Genomic DNA, 27,305 nt, shown 5'->3' on the forward strand with positions numbered 1-27,305 from the left:
GAAGCTGACCCAATAAACTATGATATCTACACATTTACAGTCACTGACACAAATATTTACGTTATATTTTTAACTAAAGACCTACTACTGCATTTATAATGTTGGAGCTATTCATTTTGAACAGTGGTAATTGTTAATTAATGTGTTATTGTGTATTGTGTAATAATAGTGTATTATTATGATTTTACATTAGTTTACATTAGTTTATATTTTTTGTTGATAAGCATGATAAGAATGATAAGCAAACGTAAACGCTATGTTACATTAAATAAAATTGACTAACACACGGTGGTCTAGCACCGTAGCACTTGTACAGCTCTGCACAAAAGTATCTCGATATGGATGATAAATGTCGTTTTTATCATTCTGTTCATAGACCAGGGAACATCAATATTGCATTATGCATATTATTGTGTTGTGTTTAACAATTGTAACTCCAGTCCGTACCTTCACATCTCGCTATGCCAGTAATACTCAGGTGCTACTTCGAGTTCCTCATCAGCGTGGAATCCAGTTAAAAAAAACCACCATGTCGTAGCAAGCACTCGCGCGGACAGGCAACCCAATCAGAGGGGACGCAAGGAGGAGAGGGATTTTACTGCTCATAGAACTATCACGTAACAGGTGAATTCAAGAACACACACACGCCCGCGCACACATTCATTGCGCAGTGCGCAAGGGCACTTATTTCTGAAAATTACGTCCAAAAGCAGTGTTTTTGAGGGTGCTGAGCTAGGGGGTGCTGAGCTCGTTTTTGGGGGTGCTTGAGCACCCCCAAAAATAGGCTAAACATGCCCCTGAAGTTAAGTAAAGTTTAAAACATGTAAAGATGACATTTATCAGTTAGCAGAAAGCACAGCTTGGTCTTTAGTCTAGATTTGAAGCTGCCAACAGCAGGAGCATTTTTGATGTCCTCTGGGAGTTGGTTCCATAGCTGTACTGCATAGTAGCTAAAAGCTGCTTCACCACACTTTGTTTTAACAGGTTTTACCAGTAAATTTTGCTGCTGCGATCTGATTGGGTTAGGCCGCCGCAACATATCAGAGAGGTAATTGGGCCCTGTACCATTTAGAGATTTGTCTACCAGCAGCAATGCTTTAAAGTCAATTCTGTAGCTTACTGGAAGCCAGTGAAGGGACACTGCTCTCTCCCTCCTTTTATGCTCCATCCCTGTAACAAACACACACACACATTAATTGACAGCAGGTGGAATGACTTACCTTCCCTGACCCTGCCCTCCATTCGCAGACTGCTGCTTGGCCACGCCCCCGCTGCCATAATGTTTTTCTTGTTTCTGTTGGAAAAATATGCCAGTAGAAGAATTAGCTCCATTCCGGCCTGTGGGTGTAAATAACATGTGCATGCTCTGATTCCCTCAAAACCCTGACCAGAATAAAGCCTTTACTATGCCGAAGAATTAGTGAACAAATGATTTAATATCAGGCGGCACGGTGGTGTAGTGGTTAGCGCTGTCGCCTCACAGCAAGAAGGTCCGGGTTCGAGCCCCGTGGCCGGCGAGGGTCTTTCTGTGCGGAGTTTGCATGTTCTCCCCGTGTCCGCGCGGGTTTCCTCCGGGTGCTCCGGTTTCCCCCACAGTCCAAAGACATGCAGGTTAGGTTAACTGGTGACTCTAAATTGACCGTAGGTGTGAATGTGAGTGTGAATGGTTGTCTGTGTCTATGTGTCAGCCCTGTGATGACCTGGCGACTTGTCCGGGGTGTACCCCGCCTTTCGCCCGTAGTCAGCTGGGATAGGCTCCAGCTTGCCTGCGACCCTGCACTGTAAACCCGAATAAGTTGAGTTTACTTAAAAAAATTGAGGAAAGTGGTTGCCTTAAAAAAAAAAAAGTAATTATTAATGATTGAATTGAGTACCTTAAACTTACCAGAAGATTGTAAGTTTAAGGTACTCAATTCAATCATTAATAATTACTTATTTTTTTTAAGGCAACCACTTTCCTCAATTTTTTTAAGTAAACTCAACTTATTCGGGTTTACAGTGTGTAGAAGGATAAAGCAGCTAGAGATAATGAGATGAGATGATTTAATATCATATTATTTCTGCACAGGCGGCATGGTGGTGTAGTGGTTAGCACTGTCGCCTCACACCAAGAAGGTTCTGGGTTTGAGCCCAGTGGCCGACGAGGGCCTTTCTGTGTGGAGTTTGCATGTTCTCCCTGTGTCTGCATGAGTTTCCTCCGGGTGCTCCAGTTTCCCCCATAGACATGCAGGTTAGGTTAATTGGTGGTTCTAAATTGGTGTGAATGGTTGTTTGTCTCTATGTGTCAGCCGAGTGATGACCTGGTGACTTGTCCAGGGTCTGCCCCACCTCTCGCCCACAGTCAGCTGGAATAAGCTCCAGCTTGCCTGTGACCCTGCATAGGATAAGCGGTTATGGATAATGGATGGATTATTTCTGTAACTTGCATATTTTTAATGCTCTAGCATTTGCCTTCCATATTTTCAGCTCTGTAGGCCTGTGCATGTTGAGTGAAGCAAGTACAATCTACAAAACCTCCAGTCATTGTTTAGATCTCATTACTTAACGCATCACCAACACCTGTGCATCCAAGAAACAGTAGTGGTTTTAGGTGTTGGGCAACTCCAGGTTTGAATCCCACAAATAGATCCTTGGCTACTGTATGTATAAATTAATAAAATTAATATTGAATAAGCAGGCATGTCTTTTAAATGCTAAGTTTAATATAATAAACAATAGTTGCCCTCTGTAACCTTGTGGATGGACAACTATTGCACTATAATCCACTTATAAAAAATTGAATCAGCAAAAAAAAGTAAAAGATTTTTTCTTTCTTCAAAACCATAACTCTGACCAATTAAGCAGCATGTTAGCAGAATATTTCATTCTCTTTTCATTTTCTTTTCTGAGGGTGTGTGATGTTGGTGTGACATTTCTACACCTGCATGTGCGACCTTTCAACTCGGCCACATCACAAGACACTTTGAAGTGACCGCAGGAGCACATGTGGAGAGGATAATTCAACATGGGTTAAATAGCCAGGTTGGGAGATCGCAACACTACACAACGTTAGCAGAACTACACGAGCCTCTCTGAATGCATATAGATGACTATACAAGGTGTAGTCTCACAAGAGAAGCACTGAACTCATTGCAGAATAAATTGAGCTGCCCAGAGCAGTACTGAACAGAGACGTGATCAGTCTCATGCTACAGGTTGTGGCTGTGAGATGGAGTCTGGAAAAGTGTACAGCAGCAACACTGTGCTTCAAGCTAGAAAAGCGGTGGAGCAGCTGAGACTGGAAGCCAACCTGGACAGAATCAAGGTGAGATTTATTTCAATGCAAGACTTTTGTAACAGTATTTACTGATAAACATATATATAGTCAAGTGTTTATTTGTATAGTGCTTTTATAAGCATTGTCGCAAAGCAGCTTTACAGAATTTGAACGACTTAAAACACAAGCTAATTTTATCCCTAATCTATCCCCAGTGAGCAAGCCTGTGGTGACGGTGGCTGTTTTTATATATATATATATATATATATATATATATATATATATACACAGTGGTGCTTGAAAGTTTGTGAACCCTTTAGAATTTTCTATATTTCTGCATAAATATGAACTAAAACATCAGATTTTCACACAAGTCCTAAAAGTAGATAAAGAGAACCCAGTTAAACAAATGAGACAAAAATATTGTGCTTGGTCATTTATTTATTGAGGAAAATTATCCAATATTACATATCTGTGAGTGGCAAAAGTATGTGAACCTTTGCTTTCAGTATCTGGTGTGACCCCCTTGTGCAGCAATAACTGCAACTAAATGTTTGCGGTAACTGTTGATCAGTCCTGCACACTGGCTTGGAGGAATTTTAGCCCATTCCTCCGTACAGAACAGCTTCAACTCTGGGATGCTGGTGGGTTTCCTCACATGAACTGCTCGCTTCAGGTCCTTCCACAACATTTTGATTGGATTAAGGTCAGGACTTTGACTTGGTCATTCCAAAACATTAACTTTATTCTTCTTTAACCATTCCTTGGTAGAACGACTTGTGTGCTTAGGGTCATTGTCTTGCTGCATGACCCACCTTCTCTTGAGATTCAGTTCATGGACAGATGTCCTGACATTTTCTTTTAGAATCCGCTGGTATAGTTCAGAATTCATTGTTCCATCCATGATGGCAAGCCATCCTGGCCCAGATGCAGCAAAACCGGCCCAAACCATGATACTGCCACCACCGTGTTTCACAGATGGGATAAGGTTCTTATGCTGGAATGCAGTATTTTCCTTTCTCCAAACATAATGCTTCTCATTTAAACCAAAAAGTTCTATTTTGGTCTCATCTGTCCACAAAACATTTTTTCAATAGCCTTCTGGCTTATCCATGTGATCTATAGCAAACTGCAGACGAGCAGCAATGTTCTTTTTGGAGAGCAGTGGCTTTCTCCTTGCAACCCTGCCATGCACACCATTGTTGTTCAGTGTTCTCCTGATGGTGGACTCATGAACATTAACGTTAGTCAATGTGATAGAGGCCTTCAGTTGCTTAGAAGTTACCCTGGGGTCCTTTGTGACCTCGCCAACTATTACACGCCTTGCTCTTGGAGTGATCTTTGTTGGTCGACCACTCCTGGGGAAAGTAACAATGGTCCTGAATTTCCTCCATTTGTACACAATCTGTCTGACTGTGGATTGGTGGAGTCCAAACTCTTTAGAGATGGTTTTGTAACCTTTTCCAGCCTGATGATCATCAACAACGCTTTTTCTGAGGTCCTCAGAAATCTCCTTTGTTCGTGCCATGATACACTTCCACAAACATGTGTTGTGAAGATCAGACTTTGTTAGATCCCTGTTCTTTAAATAAAACAGGGTGCCCACTCACACCTGATTGTCATCCCATTGATTGAAAACACCTGACTCTAATTTCACCTTCAAATTAACTGCTAATCCTAGAGGTTCACATACTTTTGCCACTCACAGATATGTAATATTGGATCATTTTCCTCAATAAATAAATGACCAAGTATAATATTTTTGTCTCATTTGTTTAACTGGGTTCTCTTTATTTACTTTTAGGACTTGTGACAAAATCTGATGTTTTAGTTCACATTTATGCAGAAATATAGAAAATTCTAAAGGGTTCACAAACTTTCAAGCACCACTGTATATATATAAAACACATATAACATGTAGATGACCCCAACTGGGTTAATGAAGAATGAGTGTATAAATGCAAGTCATTTACAGTACCAGTCAAAAGTTTGGAAACACCTTCAAATTCAATGTTTTTATTTTTTAATTTTTTTCCTACATTGTAGAACAATACTGAACTCATCAAAACTATGAAATAACATATGGAATTATATGGTCAACAAAAAAAGTGTTAAAAAAACAATGTTTCATCTTTTAGATTCTTCAAAGTCGTCACTTTTTACCTTGATAACAGCTTTGCACACTATTGGCATTACCTGAACCAGCTTCATGAGGTAGTCACCTGGAATGCTTCTCAATTAACAGGTGTGTCTTGTCAAAAATGGAATTTCTTGCCTTCTTAATGCATTTGACACCATCAACCAGTAAAGGGTAAATAATAAAAATACAGTAAATAGCCCTGTTCAACAACTGTATTAATCCATATTATGTCAAGAACCACTCAACTAAGTAAAGAGAAATAACAGTCAGTCATTACTTTAAGACACGAAGTGTCTTTTAGTTAATTAAAATAAAGAAAAAACATTGAATTTGAAGGTGTTTCCAAACTTTTGACTGGTACTGTACTTCCTCAGCAGCCACCTGTTTTTGGTGAAATTGTGTATAATTTCTTGTTTTCTGGAATATTAGTCTCATTAACAGAGTCGATAATGTGTGTATCAGATTTCAGCTGCAGCTGCTCAGCTCGTGCAGTACTGTCAGGACCACCGGCGTGGAGATCCACTGCTCACAGGCATTGCTGCCTCATCCAACCCATTCAAGGACAAGAAGACTTGTGTGCTACTGTGAGACTACAGAACCATATCTATTATATGTGCATATGAATAAAGACAATGTATTAGCATGTTTGTATTGTGCATGTCACCTTATTTAAGTTTTCTTTGCTGTACTAGTTCTCACTAACTCCTATGTAACAGAGTTTTCTCCTTATGCTTTATTAGACTATAGCCTATTTGAACTAGCATCAGGATATGTTTTTCAACAAAGACTTCAGTTTATAAGTAGCTCTGGATAAGTTGCTGTAAATGTATCAACATTACAGTTACATTCTGAATTTAAAAGTGTTCTGCATGGACACTTACAAATTATTAGTGCTTGTGACTGTCCTGTTTAATGAATTCAGACCACTTGCCTGGATATTTATTTAAAAATAAAAAACAAATTATGAAAGGTCGCATATTGCAGAGGCTGATATTTGAGAGACAAGTAACCAACTGCCAAAGAAGTTAATTATTTTATTTCATTGCTCACGTGTGTGTGCATGTGTGTGTTCGCTGCTTCAGATGGGTTAAATGCAGAGAGGAATTTCACAAGTGTGTGATGAATAAAGTTGTGCTTTCTTTCTGACATAGTGTATATTGTCTTACAAACAGTTACGTATTGTTAATTGATTTAATCTGTTGGAAATTTTCAATTCAAGACATGAGCGTATTGTTTTGGATGATCTTTTATTCAGTCATTTAAAACAACAACAACAACAACAACACAGTGCAAGATTCAAAATGACAAACAGGAAATTAAGAAAATGGAACTTTGCACAAGAACGTGTATACGTGAGTAAGAGAATAAGGAATACCTGCTGATTTGAGATTTACTCTGAAAGGAAAAAAGGTACTTTGTTTTCATGATTAATATTTGAATCATTAATGGGTAATAATTAACGGACAGAGAATGCGAAAAGTCTAAATGCAAGATGAATAGCAATGTTTGTCAAGGTGTGTATCAAGTAAACTGCCACAGCACAATGAAATATTTGGGCACAAATGTATTGAAGTGCCAGATAAAGCTTTGTGAAATCGTCTGGAATAAATATTGAGATGACAGATACAGATATGAAGCTGGAATTCCCATGAAGGAACCCCCACGAGCACTTTTTTTTCTTTTTAGAAACGCTTCATAGGTGCCATGTGTGTCAGCTTTAAATACCCCTTTTAAACAAACATCCCTGTATTATGTAGGATTCATTTCAGTCCACTTCTATTTTACAGGCCAAACACATGGAAGTCATTTTCAATAATTTTTTACAGTTCTACGCTAGTAGTGAACACATCATGTTTATCGACATCTAGTTTAACCAAATGCATTTTTCCAGAATATTCCATTATATTTGCAGTGATGTGTTCTATCTAGATGCTGTGTTTATGCCAATAACAGGCCTATACAATGACCTGAGTGTAATTATTTATAGACTTCTAATTCAACACATTCAGTCAGTCAAGCCTTTAGGAATATGTATCATCAATGTAAGAATCAGACATGTATAAAATTAGGGTTACTATAAGTCTAATGCTCTGTCAGAAACTGCACTTCATTTACTACTTAGTACCCCCTTTTTTTTGGGTGGGGTGTTTCTATCTTGTAGCCATGTCTAAACATGGAGGAAAATATCCAGTGTGTTCCTGATGAAACTGCACAAGGCACTGCTGACCATTACTTCCTAAATGATGTTTCCTACAGGGGACAGAATACACGTAATGCATTTGTTGGTTATGCTGCAGAGCACATATCAGACACGGGACTGTGCTCTGCAGCATACCCAGCAAATGCATTATATCGGTATTCTTTACCCTGTAGGAAACATCACCTGACCATCACACCCATACGTAGTTCTTCCCCAAACTGTTCCTACAAAGTTGGAAGCACACAATGGTCTAGATTAGAATGTCTTTATATGCCCTAGCATTACAATTTCCCCTTCACTGGAACTAAGGGGCCCAAACCTGTTCCAGCATGACAATGCCCCTGTGCACAAAGCATAGTCCTGGTTTGCCAAGATTGTGGATAGTGGAAGAATTCAAGTGTCCTGCACAGACCCCTGACCTCAACCCTACTGAAACCTTTGGGATGAACTCGAACGCCAACTGCACCCCAGGCCTCCTCAACCAACCTGACCTCACTAATGCTCTTGTAGCTAAATGAGCACAAATCACCACAGCCATGCTCCAAAATCTAGTGGAAAGCTTTCCCAGAAGAGTGGAAGTTATTATAACAGTAAAGGGGGACTAAATCTGGAATGGGATGGTTAACAAGCACATATGGGTATGATGGTTTTGACCATATAGTGAATGAAAACAGAATTAAAAATAAATACACACACATATATACATACATACATTAAGGTGGGCCTTATATGGGGGTAAATTTTCATACTATTAATTCTGAAACTCTCACCCTTTAGATTTGTTTGATTATGAAAGAAAACTAATTTGCCTAAATTTGGAACATTTTGAATAATTATTAGAGGTTGCTCAAGCCTTCTGAAATATTGGACAACAGCATGTTAAATTATCGATACATCACCCTGTTTGCAATGCAGGTGTAAAGAACAAATGTTTGTCATAAGTAACGTTTATTTATTATACTTGAAAAAAATTATGGTACACAACAAAACATTTTGAATAATGTACAAGTCATTGAGTTTTCTGGAGTGGCAAGGCAACATAAAAAAAAGTCCAGGTTTTCTAGAATTTTCAGTCACTGCATCAGTGTCGCTTTATTCACATTGGGGAATTTTTCTCGGTGGTTTTGGACAACTTGAAGCAAATACTGTTTTTGCTCTTCATTGGTGGTAATCAGGGCAGCACGGTGGTGTAGTGGTTAGCGTTGTTGCCTCACAGCAAGAAGGTCCGGGTTCGAGCTCCGTGGCCGGCAAGGGCCTTTCTGTGTAGAGTTTGCATGTTCTCCCCGTGTCCGCGTGGGTTTCCTCCGGGTGCTCCGGTTTCCCCCACAGTCCAAAGACATGCAGGTTAGGTTAACTGGTGACTCTAAATTGACCGTAGATGTGAATGGTTGTCTGTGGCTATGTGTCAGCCCTGTGATGACCTGGCGACTTGTCCAGGGTGTACCCCGCCTTTCGCCCGTAGTCAGCTGGGATAGGCTCCAGCTTGCCTGCGATCCTGTAGAACAGGATAAAGCGGCTAGAGATAATGAGATGAGATGGTGGTAATCAGGGCAGCACGGTGGTGTAGTGGTTAGCACTGTCGCCTCACAGCAAGAAGGTCCTGGGTTCGAGCCCAGCGGCTGGTGAGGGCTTTTCTGTGTAGAGTTTGCATGTTCTCCCTATGTCTGTGTGGGTTTCCCCCCCAATCCAAAGACATGCAGGTTAGGCTAACTGGTGGCTCTAAATTGACTGTAGGTGTGAATGGTTTTGTCTCTGTGTCAGCCCTATGATAACCTGGCGACTTGTCCCGGGTGTACCCCGCCTCTTGCCCATAGTCAGCTGGGATAGGCTCCAGCTTGCCTGCGACCCTGTAGAACAGGATAAGCGGCTACAGATAATAGATGGATGGTGGTAAGTGCATTGTATTCTTCGATCAGAGCCACCCCTAGTTCTGTTGTCATTAATAACCTTCAGATTTTGCACAGTTGCAAATGCTGCCTAGTAGTTGTCTCAGTTGTCCCACGTTTCTGGATAAGCCTAAAAGAAGCTTGTTCAATGGTAGCTGCTGCACTTGCCCAGATGGTCTTCTTTAAGATCTTGTGATGGTGAAAGAACACACTTAGAACTTGCTTCTTTGAAGGCACTTTGCTTCCAGTTATTTCACTTTCCACATTGCCGAGTAACCACACAGAAGATTTACTTCTAGTTCCAATCTCCAAGTCAGCCATTGTGCAGTCATAGGTTAATCAGTGACATCTAACAGTACTGTCTGTGCAACTGAGATCAGATCTTTTCTAATTCTTTAGTATTGCTCTATTTCACCGACAGACAGACAGTGGTTGTCATGGAGTCATTTAATGTTTTTTTTTTTTTTAATTTCAGTCAAAACAGTGTCAATACTGCCATTAAAAGAATGCATTGCAAATGACTATCGATCTATCATTTTAAATTTCAAGGTCACTGAGCAACCTTTAAATGTTTATATATTCCCTTAAAATTTTACACAATATTTTATTTAATTTTCTGGAACATATTGATGGGGTGAGAGAGGATAATTAAATATAATCAATCACAAAATAAGGACCACCCTAAATTTTATGTATAAAGAATCATACATTTTGTCCAACATCTGACACTTTAGTGATGCATCCAGTCCTTTGGCCTTGTAGTGTACGCACAAGTTTGAGAACAACAATAATCTTAATTATCTGAATCTTAAAATCTGATTTGCTAGAAAGTGTTAATTTATTTTCAATAAACAGCAGCTCTAGCAATAGTGCAGGCTGCATTTCAAATCACAGGTTTATATTAGGGTACTCAGTCTAATTCGGTCTTGTTTCTGTAACTTGTGTGTGTAACGGACTTGTATGAGGGATGCACCACAGTGTGCAAGTCTATTAACAAACAAGTGGAACAATCTGTTCATTTTCAGACTTATTATTTAAAGGTCCCATGGCATGAAATTTTCACTTTAACGTTAAAATGAGTTCCTCTGACCTTCTTAAGTCACCCCAGTGGCTAGAAACGTCATAATGTGTAAACCAAACTATGCCCACCCTTTGTCAACAGTTGAGAATGGCGCATCAAAATGGCGCATTGATAGGCTCTTCCCTTTACTACGTCAGCAAGGGAGATGATCCCCACGCCCCCCCTCTGGATTCCCACCCACTGTATGGATTGCCCGCCCAGCTCAAAAGTTGCCACCATAGATACGTCACTTCAATTTTGTAGTGAGGAGACCATAGAGGACACAACAACATGGCACCACCTAAGCGAGCGAAACATGGAAATTGCGCTGTACATGGATGTGACAACACAGAAAGGAGTCTGTTTTTACTGCTGACGGGAGAGCCCCTGAAGAAGCAGTGGCTTAATTTTATTTACTCCAATAATACGCCGTCGAGTCTACCTAAGACAGTGTATGTTTGTCGGAAGCATTTTCCTGATGAATGTTTCCACAACTTGGGACAGTACAGGGCAGGTTTTGCACATCAACTGTCACTGAAGCCTGGGTCCGTACCAAGCATCCCTGCCGCATCAGCCACAAACACCGAACAAGTAAGTGTATAACTGTTAAGTCGTTTTGCCGTGTTTTAAAATCGGTGCGTTAGCCTTGCAATGGCTACATTAGCTGTGCAGCTAACCGCTTCCTGCAGTTAGCCAGGTACTCTGCGCTACAAAACCAAAAAGCATGCAGCATGCTCTGTTAAACTGAGTTTAGTCTGGAAATTGACTGTAACTTATGAGCTTATGTTTGACTATTGCTCCGCAATGCATGTCTTCTGTTGGATAAGTGATATGTTGCTGTAGTTGCTGCTTCTATCCTCTTTGGTTATAGAATGCATGTTCAAGCCTAGGGTATTATACGTTTGTAAACTACCACTCTGAACACTCTCACTCTCTGTTCTCTGTGTCACGTTGAGTTTACGAAAGGAGTCCGAGGGAGAACAGGGTTTTGTCTTAGCAGCGTGGCTACAGGCGCTGATAGCAGCGAGTATGTGTGTGCACAGCTTGGTCAAGCCCCTCCACCCATGGCCCGCCCCCACCCTCTACCTTTCCCCGCCTCCATGCTTCTCATTAGCAAAACGACGCACTGGGAAAAGGGCTGAAATGGGGCTTTCTCCCAGGAGGCTATATCTACGTGCCGAGGGTTCATTTCGAGAAAGGCTGCGGCTATAACATCCGGAAACCTCCACGAGCCCATTTAAAGCATCAACAAACCACCATGCCATGGGTCCTTTAACAAAGAAAAAGCATAATTGTTGATAAGTTATTAGGTAAGGAGATATTTAGCAGTTATTAAAGGAATCCCCAGTGTCAGTTCTTTGAAACCATCAGAGGTAAAGCTGAAATTTTCTGCCACTGTTCATAGCTGCTTTGAGATAAGTGATAACAGGAACCTGTTTCTTGGACATTCTACAACATTAAATGTAACTATAAATGGATAAAACATACAACGTGTCATTCTTTAATAAAAAAAAATCTTAGCATTGGCAAACTGCTGTGGTAGAAGATGAATAAAACATTTCAGGATGTGCTGTTATTAGAAAATAATCAATGTCAGGATGTTAATGGAGACATCACGTAACCCCATCATTGGTTATTTTCCTCTAACAAGTTTTACGCCTCACATAAGAATTATAAACACATATGTTTTGTTAGCACGCACATGTAAAGGTAAACTGCAGAGTGCCTTTGGATGATCATGTGATCACAGCATGACACCGGACACTGTCTCCAGGCACTGTCTCTGCTATGAGCATCACTGGCTGGGCCGCCACACTTCCACATTCATATCACCAGAGGCTACAGCCAGCACCCCTGCTTCAACACTCAGCTACAGGAGACAGAGAGAGAAAAACAATTTTGTGTGAGAGCTTAACTCCTAGACCAGGACAAGAATCTCATGGCAGAAATTCTGATCCAAGACAGGATTATTGGACCTGAATAACATGTGAGCCAAGTAGAAAAATAAATGTAGGTCTATTGTACATATTTCTAAAATATGGCATAACAGAGCTGGCATTAAATGTTCAACTGACTCATTTAATTATTAGAAATTTACACTACTTAGAAACAGCCTGGTGGCTGGTCAAGTGAGCAACTATAACAAGCTATTTCAAGTGGAAATGACATATTTCATGTGATGTAAAACCCCCCCCCCCCCACACACACACACAGTGAAATGCGCCAATGGTGAAAGTGAATTATATTTGCTTTTTTTGCTTGTTCTCTATTTGTTTTATCATCATCATCACTGATTAACTGCCAGCCTTGTGTGGAAATGACACATTTCTGGGGTTCTTTCTACAATTATTTCACACTTGTTTTTTGCATTCTGGAAATGTTAATCTTGCAACACTTCTTTTACTGGCAACATCTTAAACAGGTAGATTCAACTGGATTCTACCTCATTATAAATAACTAAAGTGCTGGATACATTCATTTTCTATAACGCTTATGCATTGTAGGTCATGGATGAGCTGGAGCCAATCCCAGCTGACTCTGCGCGAGAGGTGGGGTATACCCTGGACAGGTCACCAATCTATTCCAGGACTAACACAGCAAGACGGACAGCCATTCACACCTACATTCACACCTACATTCACACCTGGGGCAAATTAGAGTAGCCAGTTGACCTAATGTGCATGTCTTTGGACTGTGGAAAGAAACTGGCGCACCTGGAAGAAACTCACACAGGCACGAGGAGAACATGCAAACTTCATATAGAAAGGCCACAGTTGACCGACAGGTTCAAACCCAGAACCTGTCAGCGCCAAACACTGCACCACTGTACTGTAGTGCTGAATATTTATTAACGTAAAATACACAATGTTAAATGTTTTTGCTTGAGCGGTTTGACCTGTCCTTAAATAATAATAATAATAATAATAATAATTTCAACTTATATCGGCGCCTTTCACCCACCCAAGGTTGTTTTACAATTACAAAAAAGTCTACCAAAAGAGGGTCAGGATGTAATTCCAGTGGCGCAGCCACCCACAGTCCCACCAAAAGGTGTACAAAAGCACGCCCCACACTGCTTGCACAGCCCCCCGCGACGCCACCAGGCAACACCACCCGGAACACCACGCCATGGATCCACAAACCGAGCACAGAAGCACCGCCACACAGAGCGCCAGCACGCCCCAAACCACCCACACAGCCACCGCAACGCCACCAGGCAACATCGCCCGGAATACTGCACCTAGTGCAGAAGCGCCGCCACACAGAGCACTGGACAACCCAGACGTTAAAAAAAAAAAAAACACACAACGTGCTCACTGCAGTCCATAGTGAGGAGCGCAGGTATCACCCATAACGGACCAAGGCCTGGAGGAAACCAGTACCCAAAACCAGGTGTTGGCCATGCCACAACCAGTGGACAAAACATTTAAACAAAGAACACTCAAAGAACAAACATCAAACTATACAAACACAAAAAGAAAAACAAAGGGGAAAAAGTAAGGATGAGTAAAACTGAATTTACTTAGTAAATGCTAATGAATGAAAGGATGTGGCTACACTTACCCCATTCACTACTGATTTATTGCGAAGCATGCACAGAGTCTTTGGGGGCGCACATGGAAGGTGAACCTGCAACAATCAAGAAAGCCATATGACCACCTCAGAGGGAAAAACACAGAACACACTGTGTACAATAACTGACAGTATACTTTCACATGTAAATGCGGCAATATTAATAATTATGTTTTATTTTAATTCATTAAAGGTTTGACCTTAATAGTGCGATCAGAGGAGCAGGTGTAAAGAGTCCCAGGCGAGTGATGGATACCAGTCACCAGTGAACTGTGGCCTACATTAAACTGGGCTATTGACTTAAAGGAGCCTTCATTCATGGAGAAGGTGTGAAGGAGTCCATGGTAATCTCCAGCCCACACCTCTCGCCCACTGTACGACATGGACAACAAGTAGGTTTTCAGCTTCAGACAGACAGACAGACAGACAGACAGACAGACAGAGAAAATTATTCTCTATGTATTATATCATACAAGTTTTATATAAATATAATCAGAATGTTTATATTACACACACACACACATTTTATATATATATATATATATATATATATATATATATATATATATAAAATATATATATATACACACACACACACACACATACACACACACTAGTGCATCACAAAAAATTAGAATATTGTGAAAAAGTTCAATATTTTCCATCAGTTATTTAAGAAAGTGAAAATGTTATATATTATAGACTCATTACACATAAACTAAAATGTTTCAAGCATTTTTCTATTTTAATTTTAATCAGTATGGCATACAGTACAAAAACATTAAAAAAACCCCATCTCAAAATATTAGAATATTTCAGTTCGAGTGTTTTTTTTTTTTTGCACCAAGTCTTTTTATTTATATTTGTGCATCAAAAGATAATGTACAAAGTACATACATTCAAGAACGTATATGATCAAAAATGACACAAATATAAACAACAACAACAACAACCCCACCCACCCATCCCTGCAACAATAATACTGTACTGGTGTGCAACCACTTACATTATAAAAATGATACAGATAGAGTAAATAAAGAAAAAGAAAAAAAAAATTAGAAAAATAATAATTAATTCAAACAAAACAGCGTGATAAACAAGCTAAAAAAAAAAAATCAACAAGTGATTGACAGTGGTCCTCATTTCGAGTTTGAGTAAAACAGTATGAACACAGTGTATCTCTCGGTCTAGTTCAGTACACACAACCACAATCATGGGGAAGACTGCTGACTTGACTGTTGTCCAGAGGATGATCACTGATGCCCTCCACAAGGAGGGTAAGCCACAAAAGGTCATTGCTGAAAAGGGTGGCTGGAAAAGGTGCACAAGCAACAGGGATGGCCGCAGTCTTGAGAGGATTGTCAAGAAAAGTTGATTCAAGAACTTGGGAGAGCTTCACAAGGAGTGGACTGAGGCTGGTGTCAGTGTTTCAAGACCCATCATGAACAGACATCTTCAAGAAAGGGGATACAACTTTCGCATTCCTAATATCAAGCTACTCCTGAGCCAGAGACAATGTCAGAAGTGTCTTATCTGGGCTAAGGAGAGAAAGAAGTGGACTGTTGCTCAGTGGTCCAAAGTCCTCTTTTCAGATGAAAGTACATTTTGCATTTAATTTGGAAATCACGGTTCTAGAGTCTGGAGGAAGAGTGGAGAGGCACAGAATCCAAGGTGTTTGAAGCCCAGTGTGAAGTTTCCACAGTCTGTGATGATTTGGGGTGCCATGCCATCTGCTGGTGTTGGTCCACTGTATTTTATCAAGTCCAAAGTCAACACAGCCATCTACCAGGAGATTTTAGAGCATTTCATGCTTCCATCCGCTGACGAGCTTTTTGGAGATGCTGATTTCCTTTTCCATCAGGACTTAGCACCTACCCACAGTGCCAAAACTACTACCAAATTGTTTGCTGACCATGATATTACTGTGTTTGATTGGCCAGCCAACTTGCCTGACCTGAACCCCATAGAGAATCTATGGGGTATTGTCAAGAGGAAGATGAGAAATACCCGACCCAAAAGTACAGATACGCTGAAGGCCACTATCAAAGCAACCTGGGCTTCAATAACACCTCAGCAGTGCCACAGACCGATCACCTCCATGCCACACCGCATTGATACAGTAATTCATGATAAAGGAGCCCCAACCAAGTATTGAGTGTATAAATGAATATACTTTTCAGAAGTTGGATATTTCTGTATTGTAAATCCTTTTTTTGATTGATCTTAGGGAATATTCTAATAATTTGAGATACTAGGTTTCTGATTTTCATGAGCTATAAGCCATAATCATCAAAATTAAAACAAAAAAGGCTTTAAATATTTCACTTTACATGTAATGAATATAGAATATGAAAGTTTACCTTTTTGAATTAAATTATGAAAAAAGGAACTTTTTCATGGTATTCTATTTTTTTGAGATGCACTCTCTCTCTCTCTCTCTCTCTCTCTCTCTCTCTCTATATATATATATATATATATATATATATATATATATATATATACACACACACATACATGTGTGTATATATACACACACACACGGGCTGCAAAGGTAAGTATACAGTAAGGATTATTCCAGTATTACCAGTAGTGGTGCTAGGTTTCATTTAATACTAACGTTTTGTTTTCACTACTGTATACCTACTTTTGCAGCCCCCTACACACACATACACACACACACACACGTGCTTGAAAGTTTGTGAACCCTTTAGAATTTTCTATATTTCTGCATAAATATGACCTAAAACATCATCAGATTTTCACACAAGTCCTAAAAGTAGATAAAGAAAACCCAGTTAAACAAATGAGACAAAAATAGTATACTTGGTCATTTATTTATTGAGGAAAATTATCCAATATTATATATCTGTGAGTGGCAAAAGTATGTGAACCTTTGCTTTCATTATCTGGTGTGACCCCCTTGTGCAGCAATAACTGCAACTAAACGTTTCCGGTAACTGTTGATCAGTCCTGCACACCAGCTTACAAAAGTATGTGAACCTCTAGGATTAGCAGTTAATTTGAAGGTGAAATTAGAGTCAGGTGTTTTCAATCAATGGGATGACAATCAGGTGTGAGTGGGCACACTGTTTTATTTAAAGAACAGGGATCTATCAAAGTCTGATCTTCACAACACATGTTTGTGGAAGTGTATCATGGCATGAACAAAGGAGATTTCTGAGGACCTCAGAAAAAGCGTTGTTGATGCTCATTAGGCTGGAAAAGGTTGCAAAACCATCTCTAAAGAGTTTGGACTCCACCAATCCACAGTCAGACAGATTGTGTACAAATGGAGGAAATTCAAGACCATTGTTACCCTACCCAGGAGTGGTCGACCAACAAAAATCACTCCAAGAGCAAGGTGTGTAATAGACGGCAAGGTCACAAAGGACCCCAGGGTAACTTCTAAGCAACTGAAGGCCTCTCTCACATTGACTAATGTTAATGTTCATGAGTCCACCATCAGGAGAACACTGAACAAAATGGTGTGCATGGCAGGGTTGCAAGGAGAAAGCCACTGCTCTCCAAAAAGAACATTGCTGCTCATCTGCAGTTTGCTAAAGATCACGTGGACAAGCCAGAAGGCTACTGGAAAAATGTTTTGTGGACGGATGAGACCAAAATAGAACTTTTTGGTTTAAATGAGAAGCATTTTGCTTGGAGAAAGGAAAAAACACTGCATTCCAGCATAAGAACCTTATCCCATCTGTGAAACATGGTGGTGGTAGTATCATGGGTTGGGCTTGTTTTGCTGCATCTGGGCCAGGATGGCTTGCCATCGATGGAACAATGAATTCTGAATTATACCAGCGAGGGCTAAAATTCCTCCAAGCCGGTGTGCAGGACTGATCAACAGTTACCGCAAACGTTTAGTTGCAGTTATTGCTGCACAAGGGGGTCACACCAGATACTGAAAGCAAAGGTTCACATACTTTTGACACTCACAGATATGTAATATTGGATCATTTTCCTCAATAAATAAATGACCAAGTATAATATTTTTGTCTCATTTGTTTAACTGGGTTCTCTTTATCTACTTTTAGGACTTGTGTGAAAATCTGATGTTTTAGGTTATATTTATGCAGAAATATAGAAAATTCTAAAGGGTTCACAAACTTTCAAGCACCACTGTGCATACACACACACACACACACACACACACACACAGGGCTGCAAATGTAGGTATACAGTAAGGATTATATGCGAACAACCGCAGCAGGACGATTTCTACTTTCAGCAGGATGGGGCACCACCGCACTTCGCACTCAATGTGCGTGCACTACTTGACAAAGAATTTCCCAACAGGTGGATTGGACGTCGGGGAGCCGTTGACTGGCCACCACGTTCGCCGGATCTCACCCCTATGGACTTCTTTTTCTGGGGATGTGTAAAAGATAGGGTTTTCGCACGCAAGCCACGTTCTGTTGATTCCATGATTTAGTTCATACGGGAAGCTTGCCAGGAAATTGATGCTGATAAAGACCTTTGTGCCAGAGTGTGCATGGGTGTCCACACTCAACTAATGGAGTGTGTGAATGCCGGGGGCAAACAGTTTGAACATTTGAGGGATTAATATGTTTATATAATCAATCAATAAAATAAGATTTTGTGCAAATGTTTTGTTTTTCATTACTGTATACCTAATTTTGCAGCCCACACACACATACATACACATGCACACACACTGCCTAAAGGCAGAGCTCCTGATAAGGGTATGAACAAAATATTTGCATGTACAGAAAATTAACCTGAATAGAATAATATATAGCATATGAACCATTTAATTGTGTAGTATAGTGTGTCAATAAATTGCTGCATTGTTTTGTGACAGTGTTATGAATACATATTTATTCTTTTCTTCGACACCACATGCCATGCGCCAGAAACAACACCACATCATTTATTATGGTGCGGCTCTGCTGGGTGCCTGGTGGACAGGAGTGAACCGGCGCTTTTACTTGACCTCATTATTATAGAGTTATGATCGAATATCAAACAGGTGCCTGGTTACATCTGTCACATCCACATGCGTTGGCGCTCAGAACGGGCAGCTTTAAAGCACACGCAGCGCTAATTACCATGCATCTGTTCCTGATTAGAATGCAATCACAGCGCATACACAGGGCCGCTGACAGCTTTGGCTGGGCCCGGGACAAAATGCTCTGAATGGGCCCCCCGGGCCAACCCACACACACACCCACCTCTCTTATCCCAGTCTCTACTCACTCCAACCCTTAAATGACAGGTATTCAAAAACCATTCAACCGGTCAACAACCATTTCATTTTAGCATTTCAACATTTTTACAGTTTTAACATTTTAACAAAAAAAAAGCCCAAAACCAGCAACCTCACACACATTGTGATCCTGTGAAGTAATCCCCAATTTCACTGAATCTTTCCCCCCTGTACTGTAACAGAATAAACGGTTACTGTTATTTTGTATCCGTTAACCGAACGCCATTAAATGTATTCCATTACGCCCCAAGCCTGCATGCGACAGCCCCCGCAATGCCTTCCTAAACTCGTGGATAGTCTACTGCCGCTTTTCCACTACCAACGCGGCTGAATTGGGCTGAGCCGTGCTGAGTTGGGCTGAGTCGAGCTGAGTGGAACTGTTGGGGTTGCATTTCGACTACAACCGCGCTGAACCGTGCTGGCTGGAAGTTGGTGGACACATTGGGTGGAGTTAGCGAAAGTGGGTGGATGTCACATGATGTCGTTAGGCGGCGCAACCAGTGACATCAGTGACCTTTTAAGCGGTAGTCTCACGACCCGGATAGTAAACAATAAACATGGAGGACATGGAGTCGTTAGTGTTGCTGGTCTTGGTGCTGTGGCTTGTTGTCACCGACAACGCCAACAGATACTGGCAAGAGCGTATAGATGAGGCGAGGCGCATAAGGCTTCAGAAATTCTCGTAATTCTTCTTCTTCCGGGTTTACGGTGTTTACAGATGGTGGTTCCCAGCTTGCTCGCGGAGCGTGTGTGGGCATGTGAGGACACTCCTCCTCACCAATCAGTGCACAGGGGAGTGTCTCCTCACACCCCTAGCCTCACTCGGCTCGGTTTGGCTCGCTTCAGCCCTACTCCAAAACCATGCGAGTTTTGGGTGCTGAGTAGGGCTGAAGCGAGCTGAGTCGTGCTGCTCGGAGGTAGTCGAAACGCGAGCCGTGTCGGGCTGAAGTGAGCTGACAAAGGGTAGTGGAAAAGGGCCATACTATAATCACGCGATTGGGGTGCTCTTGAAGGAGCAGCAATGGACGGGGGATTTCGGGCAGGGCTGGGGGCAAACATAGTATACTGTGCATGCGTACTGTCCAGTGTGAAAAGCAGAGAAGAACACACCGCTCGAGAAACGGCGGGATATGATTGCGGGCTAATGTGAATATTCTTAGCTTCAATCAGATATATGAAACACAATGTTATTAAGCCGTTGTGGTTATGAAATGATTCAATGCCCTGTGCATTTGATATGGTGTTCAGTGTGACTTGCTCTCCCCTCGTTTGTAACATGAATTGCGTGCCGCGCGTGCCTTGGTTGGGGTTACTTTACGGGGCTGGAAAAAGTTGGCTGTGTCTTACCTGGCTCAGCTGCCCCACTGCCTTTGCTAGTACCTGCTGCATCATCCGAATCTTTTTTAAAATATTTATGCAGTGAGCCCCTGAGTCTCTTGGTTTCTTCCTCTCTTTTCTTTGCTCCTGACTTGTGCATGTTGGCAAATAGCACACACGCTGATTGTCGAAGCGCTATGATCGAACGATGTCGTTTTTTTCCCCTTAATCAAAGAGTCAGACCAAACCATTTTTGCATTAGGGGTGGTAGGGGGTTCTTGACGCCTTTTTCAAAGATAATAAAAGGCAAAAGATCTAGAAATCATTTACTGAATGCAAATATAGCACATTTCTCCCCCAAATCAACACATTTTGAAATGAAATAAAATAATTTAATCGCAACTTCATGAGAGCCCAGTTCTGGGCCCCCCCCCATTCCTGGGCCCGGGACAACATACCCGTTTGTCCCCCCCCTGTCGGCGGGCCTGCGCATACATATCAGGATTCTCAGTAACACACAGACTTTGCAAAGTATACGCTCTGTACCCTGCATCTAATGTTACCAAGCCTTGTATTTTGTATCACTTTTCTGGTTTTGACCCAGGTTTGTGTTTTTGGACTGTGACTATTGTATTACCGCTGATATCCTGTCTATGTCTCACTCAACCACTGTCTGTTTTTCAACTCTGCCTTTGTCTACGTTTTGGATCAGTTTGTTAGCATGTTTATGATAAAAGTCTTCCTGCATTTACATCCATCTACTGCTCTTACATGACAGAAACTGCCAATTGTCCAACAAACTAGTGGACTAATAAAACTGTTTTACTAGTCTTATATGAAAGTGTCATGAATATTTTCCGCACAACATCTCATCTCATTATCTCTAGCCGCTTTATCCTGTTCTACAGGGTCGCAGGCAAGCTGGAGCCTATCCCAGCTGACTACGGGCGAAAGGCGGGGTACACCCTGGACAAGTCACCAGGTCATCACAGGGCTGACACATAGACACAGACTCATCTCATCTCATCTCATCTCATTATCTCTAGCCGCTTTATCCTTCTACAGGGTCGCAGGCAAGCTGGAGCCTATCCCAGCTGACTACGGGCGAAAGGCGGGGTACACCCTGGACAAGTCACCAGGTCATCACAGGGCTGACACATAGACACAGACTACCATTCACATTCACACCTACGGTCAATTTAGAGTCACCAGTTAACCTAACCTGCATGTATTTGGACTGTGGGGGAAACCGGAGCACCCGGAGGAAACCCACACGGACATGGGGAGAACATGCAAATTCCGCACAGAAAGGCCCTCGCCGGCCACGGGGCTCGAACCCGGACCTTCCTGCTGTGAGGCGACAGCGCTAACCACTACACCACCGTGCCGCCCTCCGCACAACATGTTAGTAAATAATCCCACATTATTTTTTTTGAAAAAGCAAACTAAAAATAAGTGCTGAATAAAAGCCCACCTAGTTTATGTAAATAAAGATACAAATTTCATTGTCTGGTGGTCAAGTGTTTTTGAGATACATTGCCTTGCACTTACAGTCAGGTTCCCTGTGGTGGTACGTGTTTGTACGTACGTCGTATGGTCAAAAGCAATCAAAAATCAAGTCAATGCATTACTATATTCTCTTAAGTATGGGGCTCCGCTCCGCGTGATTTATGCGCAGGGAGCTCCGCTATTATTACTTATTTTATATAGAGAAGACAGTGCACTATGCTATGTACTCAGCATTTAGCACACTGTTTTAACAAGTATTAATTTAACATGAAGATTTTAATGCACTGACAAATTCATTATGGTATATGAGGAATAAAACACTTCAGGATGTCATATGAAAACATTATACCCTTTATACACTGACAAATTCATTATGGTATATGAGGAATAAAACACTTCAGGATATCATATGAAAATATTATACCTTTTCAACACTGATTATTGTGAAGTACAAGCAAATAAATTAGACAATTTAGCTAATAAAAATTGATGAGGCATACTACTTAGCTAGTAAGTATTAAGTTAGCACAGAGTTAGCTAGTAGATATTAACTTGGCACACTATTAGCTAGTATATTAATTTAATGAACTGTATTAACTTGTAAGTATTTAATCTAGTTTTGGATATTATTGATTTAGCACACTATTTTAGCTAATAAGTATTAAGTCAGTACAGTTAACTAGTAAGTATTAAAGGGCTGATGACACGAACATGACTCTATGCAATTTCTTAAATAAACTATACAACACGGCAAACATGTTAGATTTCTGTTATAATTACAAGAAAAGAAGCTGTTGTTACGCGAATATCCAAATTTTAATTGCACAGCGCAAGAAAACTGGGTCCGTGGATCGCGGCCATGTTGTGACGTCAGCGGAAGAACACGCTGTGGTTCACTGGCTGTTCTACTCTAGCCTGGCTAACGCGACTTCAAAGCTCTCCGAGCATTTGGTCTGGCCAAGCTATTAAGCCAAACCGTTTCCCAGAGCCCGTGGTTGACCCGCCTCCCTGAAATGCCTCAGTTTGCTACTGGTCAAAGCCAGAAAAGGCTGTGACGAAGCTTAAACCAATCACATCACTCTTTCCTCTGACGTATGCGACGCGATGGGGCTAACTGGTAGATTAAACTCTTATCGAAGCCGGTCGGGAGCAAGGCGAAAACGTCCTTCCTTTCAATAAATACCTCCAGGGCTGCTCTTTGCTCCGTTTTCAATGAGAACTTCTCGTTGAATGCTTTCAATACAGCATCTACCGCTGTGTTAAAGGCTTGCTGCTGCTCCATGTTCGTGATGTGAATGAAGCACTTCCGGCATAGATTCTGTAAACAATCTATGGCTTCCGGTCGCAGTTCTACTACGTCACTGCCTTGAACACGCCTCTACCCAGGGCCGTTGGAGATGCTCAAAGTTGACTGGTTCCCGATTTTTCGGGAGCTTGGAAATGCTGTAGATAGCCTGCCTGGCCAGACTAAGCTCAGAACAGGCCCTCGTGTTGCGTCACGCTTAGGATGGGCGGGCCCAGGCCAGTTCTACTCTGGTTCTACTCAATGGAAATGGCACATGAAAACGCCGGTGAACTCTCTAGTGCTAGCTCTTCCTCTTCTGGGAGTCTAGAATTGTGTTGATCTCTTCCGAATAGAATCTATGATAGCCTACCCTCTTTACCCTTTGCCTCTCGTTGCTAGGCGGCAGTTACATGAAAGCCGCAAGCTTTCACAAGCAAATACATGACTGATATCATGCTGACTTTATGATTACATTTATGATTATCATGTAGAATCTATAGCTCTACGTACCTTTATCTTATGTCGTTTCACAACACATGTTCTGACAGGAGGACTGTCTTTGGATCCGGCGTAGCTACGAGTAGACTCCCTCCGGAATACTGGCAGTGTTGCCAGATTGGGAGGTTTCCCGCCCAGTTGGGTGGTTTCAAGTGCATTTTGGTGGGTTTTGAACATATTTTGGGCTGGAAAACGTCAGCAGTATCTGTTGCCAGATACTGCTGACGTTTTCCAGCCCAAAATATGTTCAAAACCCACCAAAATGCACTTGAAACCACCCAACTGGGCGGGAAACCTCCCAATCTGGCAACACTGTGTAGTAGAGGTCTGCGCGGGTCGGATTTTTCAGTCCCGCTCCCACATTGTGCAGTCCCGCTCCCGCCTGCGCCCGCAAAGAATTATGAATTTCAGTCCCGCTCCCGCCCACAAAAAAATTATGATTTTCAGTCCCGCTCCCGCCTGCCATATTTTGTCCCGCTCCTGCCCGCAAATCCCGCATGATGCAGACGTTCGCGTTATTTCTCAGGAAAGTTCTTGTCTTGACACAGCGTGATGGTGCCCCGCCCCCTACTTTGAGTGGATTTGAGCATAAATATCTACAGCTCACGTTCACATTTGTTATTATTTACCTTGTTTCTGAATTCAGCATGTAGTGTCTATAATAATAATAATAATAATAATAATAATAATAATTAGTGCTGTCAAGCGATTAAAATATTTAATCGCGAATCGCACATTTTTATCACATGAGAAACCATTGTAATTCTCTGATCAGCATAAAAAAAGTGAATGGGCTTGCTTTGTACCAATGGTGTTTTTTTTATTTTATTGCAAAGCAGAGCTAGTAAGAGAAGTGAATTGATTTACTGCTTGAGTTAGTCTACAACTCTAATCAGAGAGACAGGTTACACAGTGACGGTAGGCTTGACTCAATGCTATCCCAGAAATCCTTCCTGTAATATGCAAATTTGGCCGCCTCTGATTGGACAGCCAAATTTACATATTACAGGAAGGATTTCTGGGATAGCATTGAGTCAAGCCTACCGTCACTGTGTAACCTGTCTCTCTGATTAGAGTTGTAGACTAACGCAAGCAGTAAATCACTTCACTCATGGTTCTCTTGCTAGCTGGGTGTGAACTGCGAGTCATTAGAGTGATCAAAGGATTTCCCGTTAGGGTGATCAATGGCAAATTTAAGATGCCATTCCTCACTCAATCTGGCAATCTGACTCTCTCTGCAAATTTAGGCATTTTAAAATGTTTTTATTAATGCCAAATAAAATATCCAGCACAAATTATATATGATAGACATAAATTAATAATTTATAAATTTTATTTCAAACACGTTTTTAGTTAGCGGGACTGCAGCTTATCACCGCTCCCGCCCGCGCCGCATATGTGCACTCCCGCTCCCGCCCGCACGCGCATATGTGCACTTCTGGTCCCGCCCGCGCCCGCAATGAGCTTTCAAAATTTTTCCCGCGCCGCACTGCTTTGCGGCGGGTCCCGCGAGTTCCGCGGGAGTGCAGGGCTCTACTGTGTAGGCACTGCTGATGGTAGTAACACACGTTTGTGCTGAACTGCACACCCAAGAGATTCTTTTAAGCTGGGAAGGGTGTCAAAACAATCCAAATCGAAGTGTTCAGAGCACAGGACGGATGTTGGTGAGGGCTCCCACTTGTCACGAGTGCGCCTGACTTGCTTCACCCACTTCACATGCACCTCGGGATCTCTGGGAAACTTGAATAAACTTACCCCATCCTTGTGGATTTTGGAGCAAAAGCTGGCAACACAACGCGAAGGCATAATAACTATATATATATATATATATATATATATATATATATATATATAAAATGTATAATAAAAATACTAATAAATGATAAACTGAACACCTGTCGCATCAACAACAAACTGGTAAGTTAGGAGGAAGGTTCTTTCGCTGACATCATATAGCTCCTCCTCCTCCTTCGTCTCCTGGGTGCTGCAGCCCCGTCAAATTTGCCCAAATAGCCGCGTTTTTTATCATAACTTGTAAAATAGGCGCCTTCGTGAATTAATATATGGCTCATCGGGAATTACTTTTTATGTTATAAAACATCGCCAAAGATGTCAAAAACGTGTCATCAGCACTTTAAGTTAAATTACTCTTAGCTAGTAAATATTAGTTTAATGAACTGTATTAGCTATCGGTATTTAGGGCAAAGTTTCGGCTTCACTTAGTGATAGCTGGTATTACGTAATTCATATGTTGACTACTAAGGATTAAGATAGGACAAAGACTTAGCTAGTTAGTTAATAGGTAAATACCTATTAGTTAATATTCATTTAGTACAGTGTTACTCGTATTATTTTAGCACACTGTTTTACCCAGTAAGTATTTAGTGCATAGTTTAGCTAGCAATTATTAAGATGGCATAAAGTGTTAGCCAGTTAATTTAGATCACTCTTTTACATATTGACTTATTGATTTGTAATTATTTACTGCATATTTTAGATAACGGTACACGATGACCATGACACCCATAAGTGTTACTGAGCAGCCTATTCGAAAGACATGGCATTAATATTGTTGGGATACACTTGGTGTTCCAATTCACTGGGGCAGTGGGGTTGAGGTCAGGGCTCAGTGCAGGCCACTTGAGTTCATCCACACCAATTTTGGCAAACCATGCTTTAGAGCAGAGGTACATTGTCATACTGGAATATGTTTGGGCTAGACCTCTTAGTTCCACTGAAGGGAAATTGTAATTCTATCACATACAGCATACAAGACATGTAATAGAAAATCAAGTACCTCCAACTTTGTGGCAAAAGTTTGGGGAAAGCCAACATATGGGCATGGTCATGATCAGACCATATAGCATATATTGCTAGTAAGTATTTAGTACCAAAGTTTTTAGGTATTCATTATGTATTGCATTTTTTTTGTTTGTTTGTTTTAAACAATCGACTAAGTTGATGTGTATTTACATGTATTTTCTTCAGTGGTTTTCCAGCTCTGCGGTCATACACAGCCACCGTGTTGTCTTTGCTGCCAGACACAATGTACTGCTCATCAGATGCCAGACACAGCACGATGTCACTATGGAGACGAAGGCTTTTGACCAGTGGTTCTGCAGCTGTGACAGAGAAATGACATTGTTACACATTACACATGACATCACCAAAGATAAGAGTAAGTCTACCCATCACAAGAGTGTCACATGGAAAATGACAGTCATGTAGAAACACAACAGGCTGCTAATTATGGCACTCATAGAATAAAGGCAATACCATACAAAAGAGACAGGAACACCACGTTCTAATGCAATAGGTGTTTTCTAAAATACTCAAAAACCATTT

The 27,305-nt window shown here is 41.2% G+C and overlaps 2 protein-coding genes across 6 annotated transcripts in view; one reads left to right on the forward strand and one right to left on the reverse strand.

Moving 5' to 3' along the window:
• The first annotated feature begins 234 nt into the window (after positions 1–234).
• Positions 235–5,984, forward strand: gng14 (G protein subunit gamma 14). 2 transcript variants are annotated; one of them, XM_060902582.1, is made up of 3 exons: positions 235–247; positions 3,225–3,304; positions 5,859–5,984. In XM_060902582.1, the coding sequence occupies exons 1-3, from the start codon at positions 235–237 to the stop codon at positions 5,982–5,984; spliced, it is 219 nt and encodes a 72-aa protein (XP_060758565.1). The 2 variants fall into 2 exon arrangements, with proteins under 2 accessions (XP_060758565.1, XP_060758563.1); XM_060902580.1 differs by lacking the exon at positions 235–247 and having other exon boundaries at positions 3,209–3,304.
• A 655-nt stretch (positions 5,985–6,639) lies between these two features.
• The window catches only part of fbxw9 (F-box and WD repeat domain containing 9), a 45,224-nt gene continuing 24,558 nt past the window's right edge, over positions 6,640–27,305 (reverse strand). For 3 of the 4 annotated variants that reach the window (XM_060901515.1, XM_060901516.1, XM_060901514.1), the window contains exons 6-10: positions 26,934–27,082; positions 14,316–14,519; positions 14,107–14,172; positions 13,861–14,003; positions 12,337–12,412 (exon numbers count right to left, since the gene is read on the reverse strand). In XM_060901515.1, the coding sequence (XP_060757498.1) occupies positions 12,409–12,412; positions 13,861–14,003; positions 14,107–14,172; positions 14,316–14,519; positions 26,934–27,082 (566 nt within the window). In that variant the 3' untranslated portion in view covers positions 12,337–12,408. Of the gene's footprint in view, positions 12,413–13,860; positions 14,004–14,106; positions 14,173–14,315; positions 14,520–26,933; positions 27,083–27,305 lie in introns of all 4 variants that reach the window. The other variant, XM_060901517.1, reaches the window with a different exon arrangement.

Source organism: Neoarius graeffei, chromosome 20 (assembly GCF_027579695.1).
Source record: "Neoarius graeffei isolate fNeoGra1 chromosome 20, fNeoGra1.pri, whole genome shotgun sequence".
Classification (NCBI taxonomy): Eukaryota; Metazoa; Chordata; class Actinopteri; order Siluriformes; family Ariidae; genus Neoarius; species Neoarius graeffei.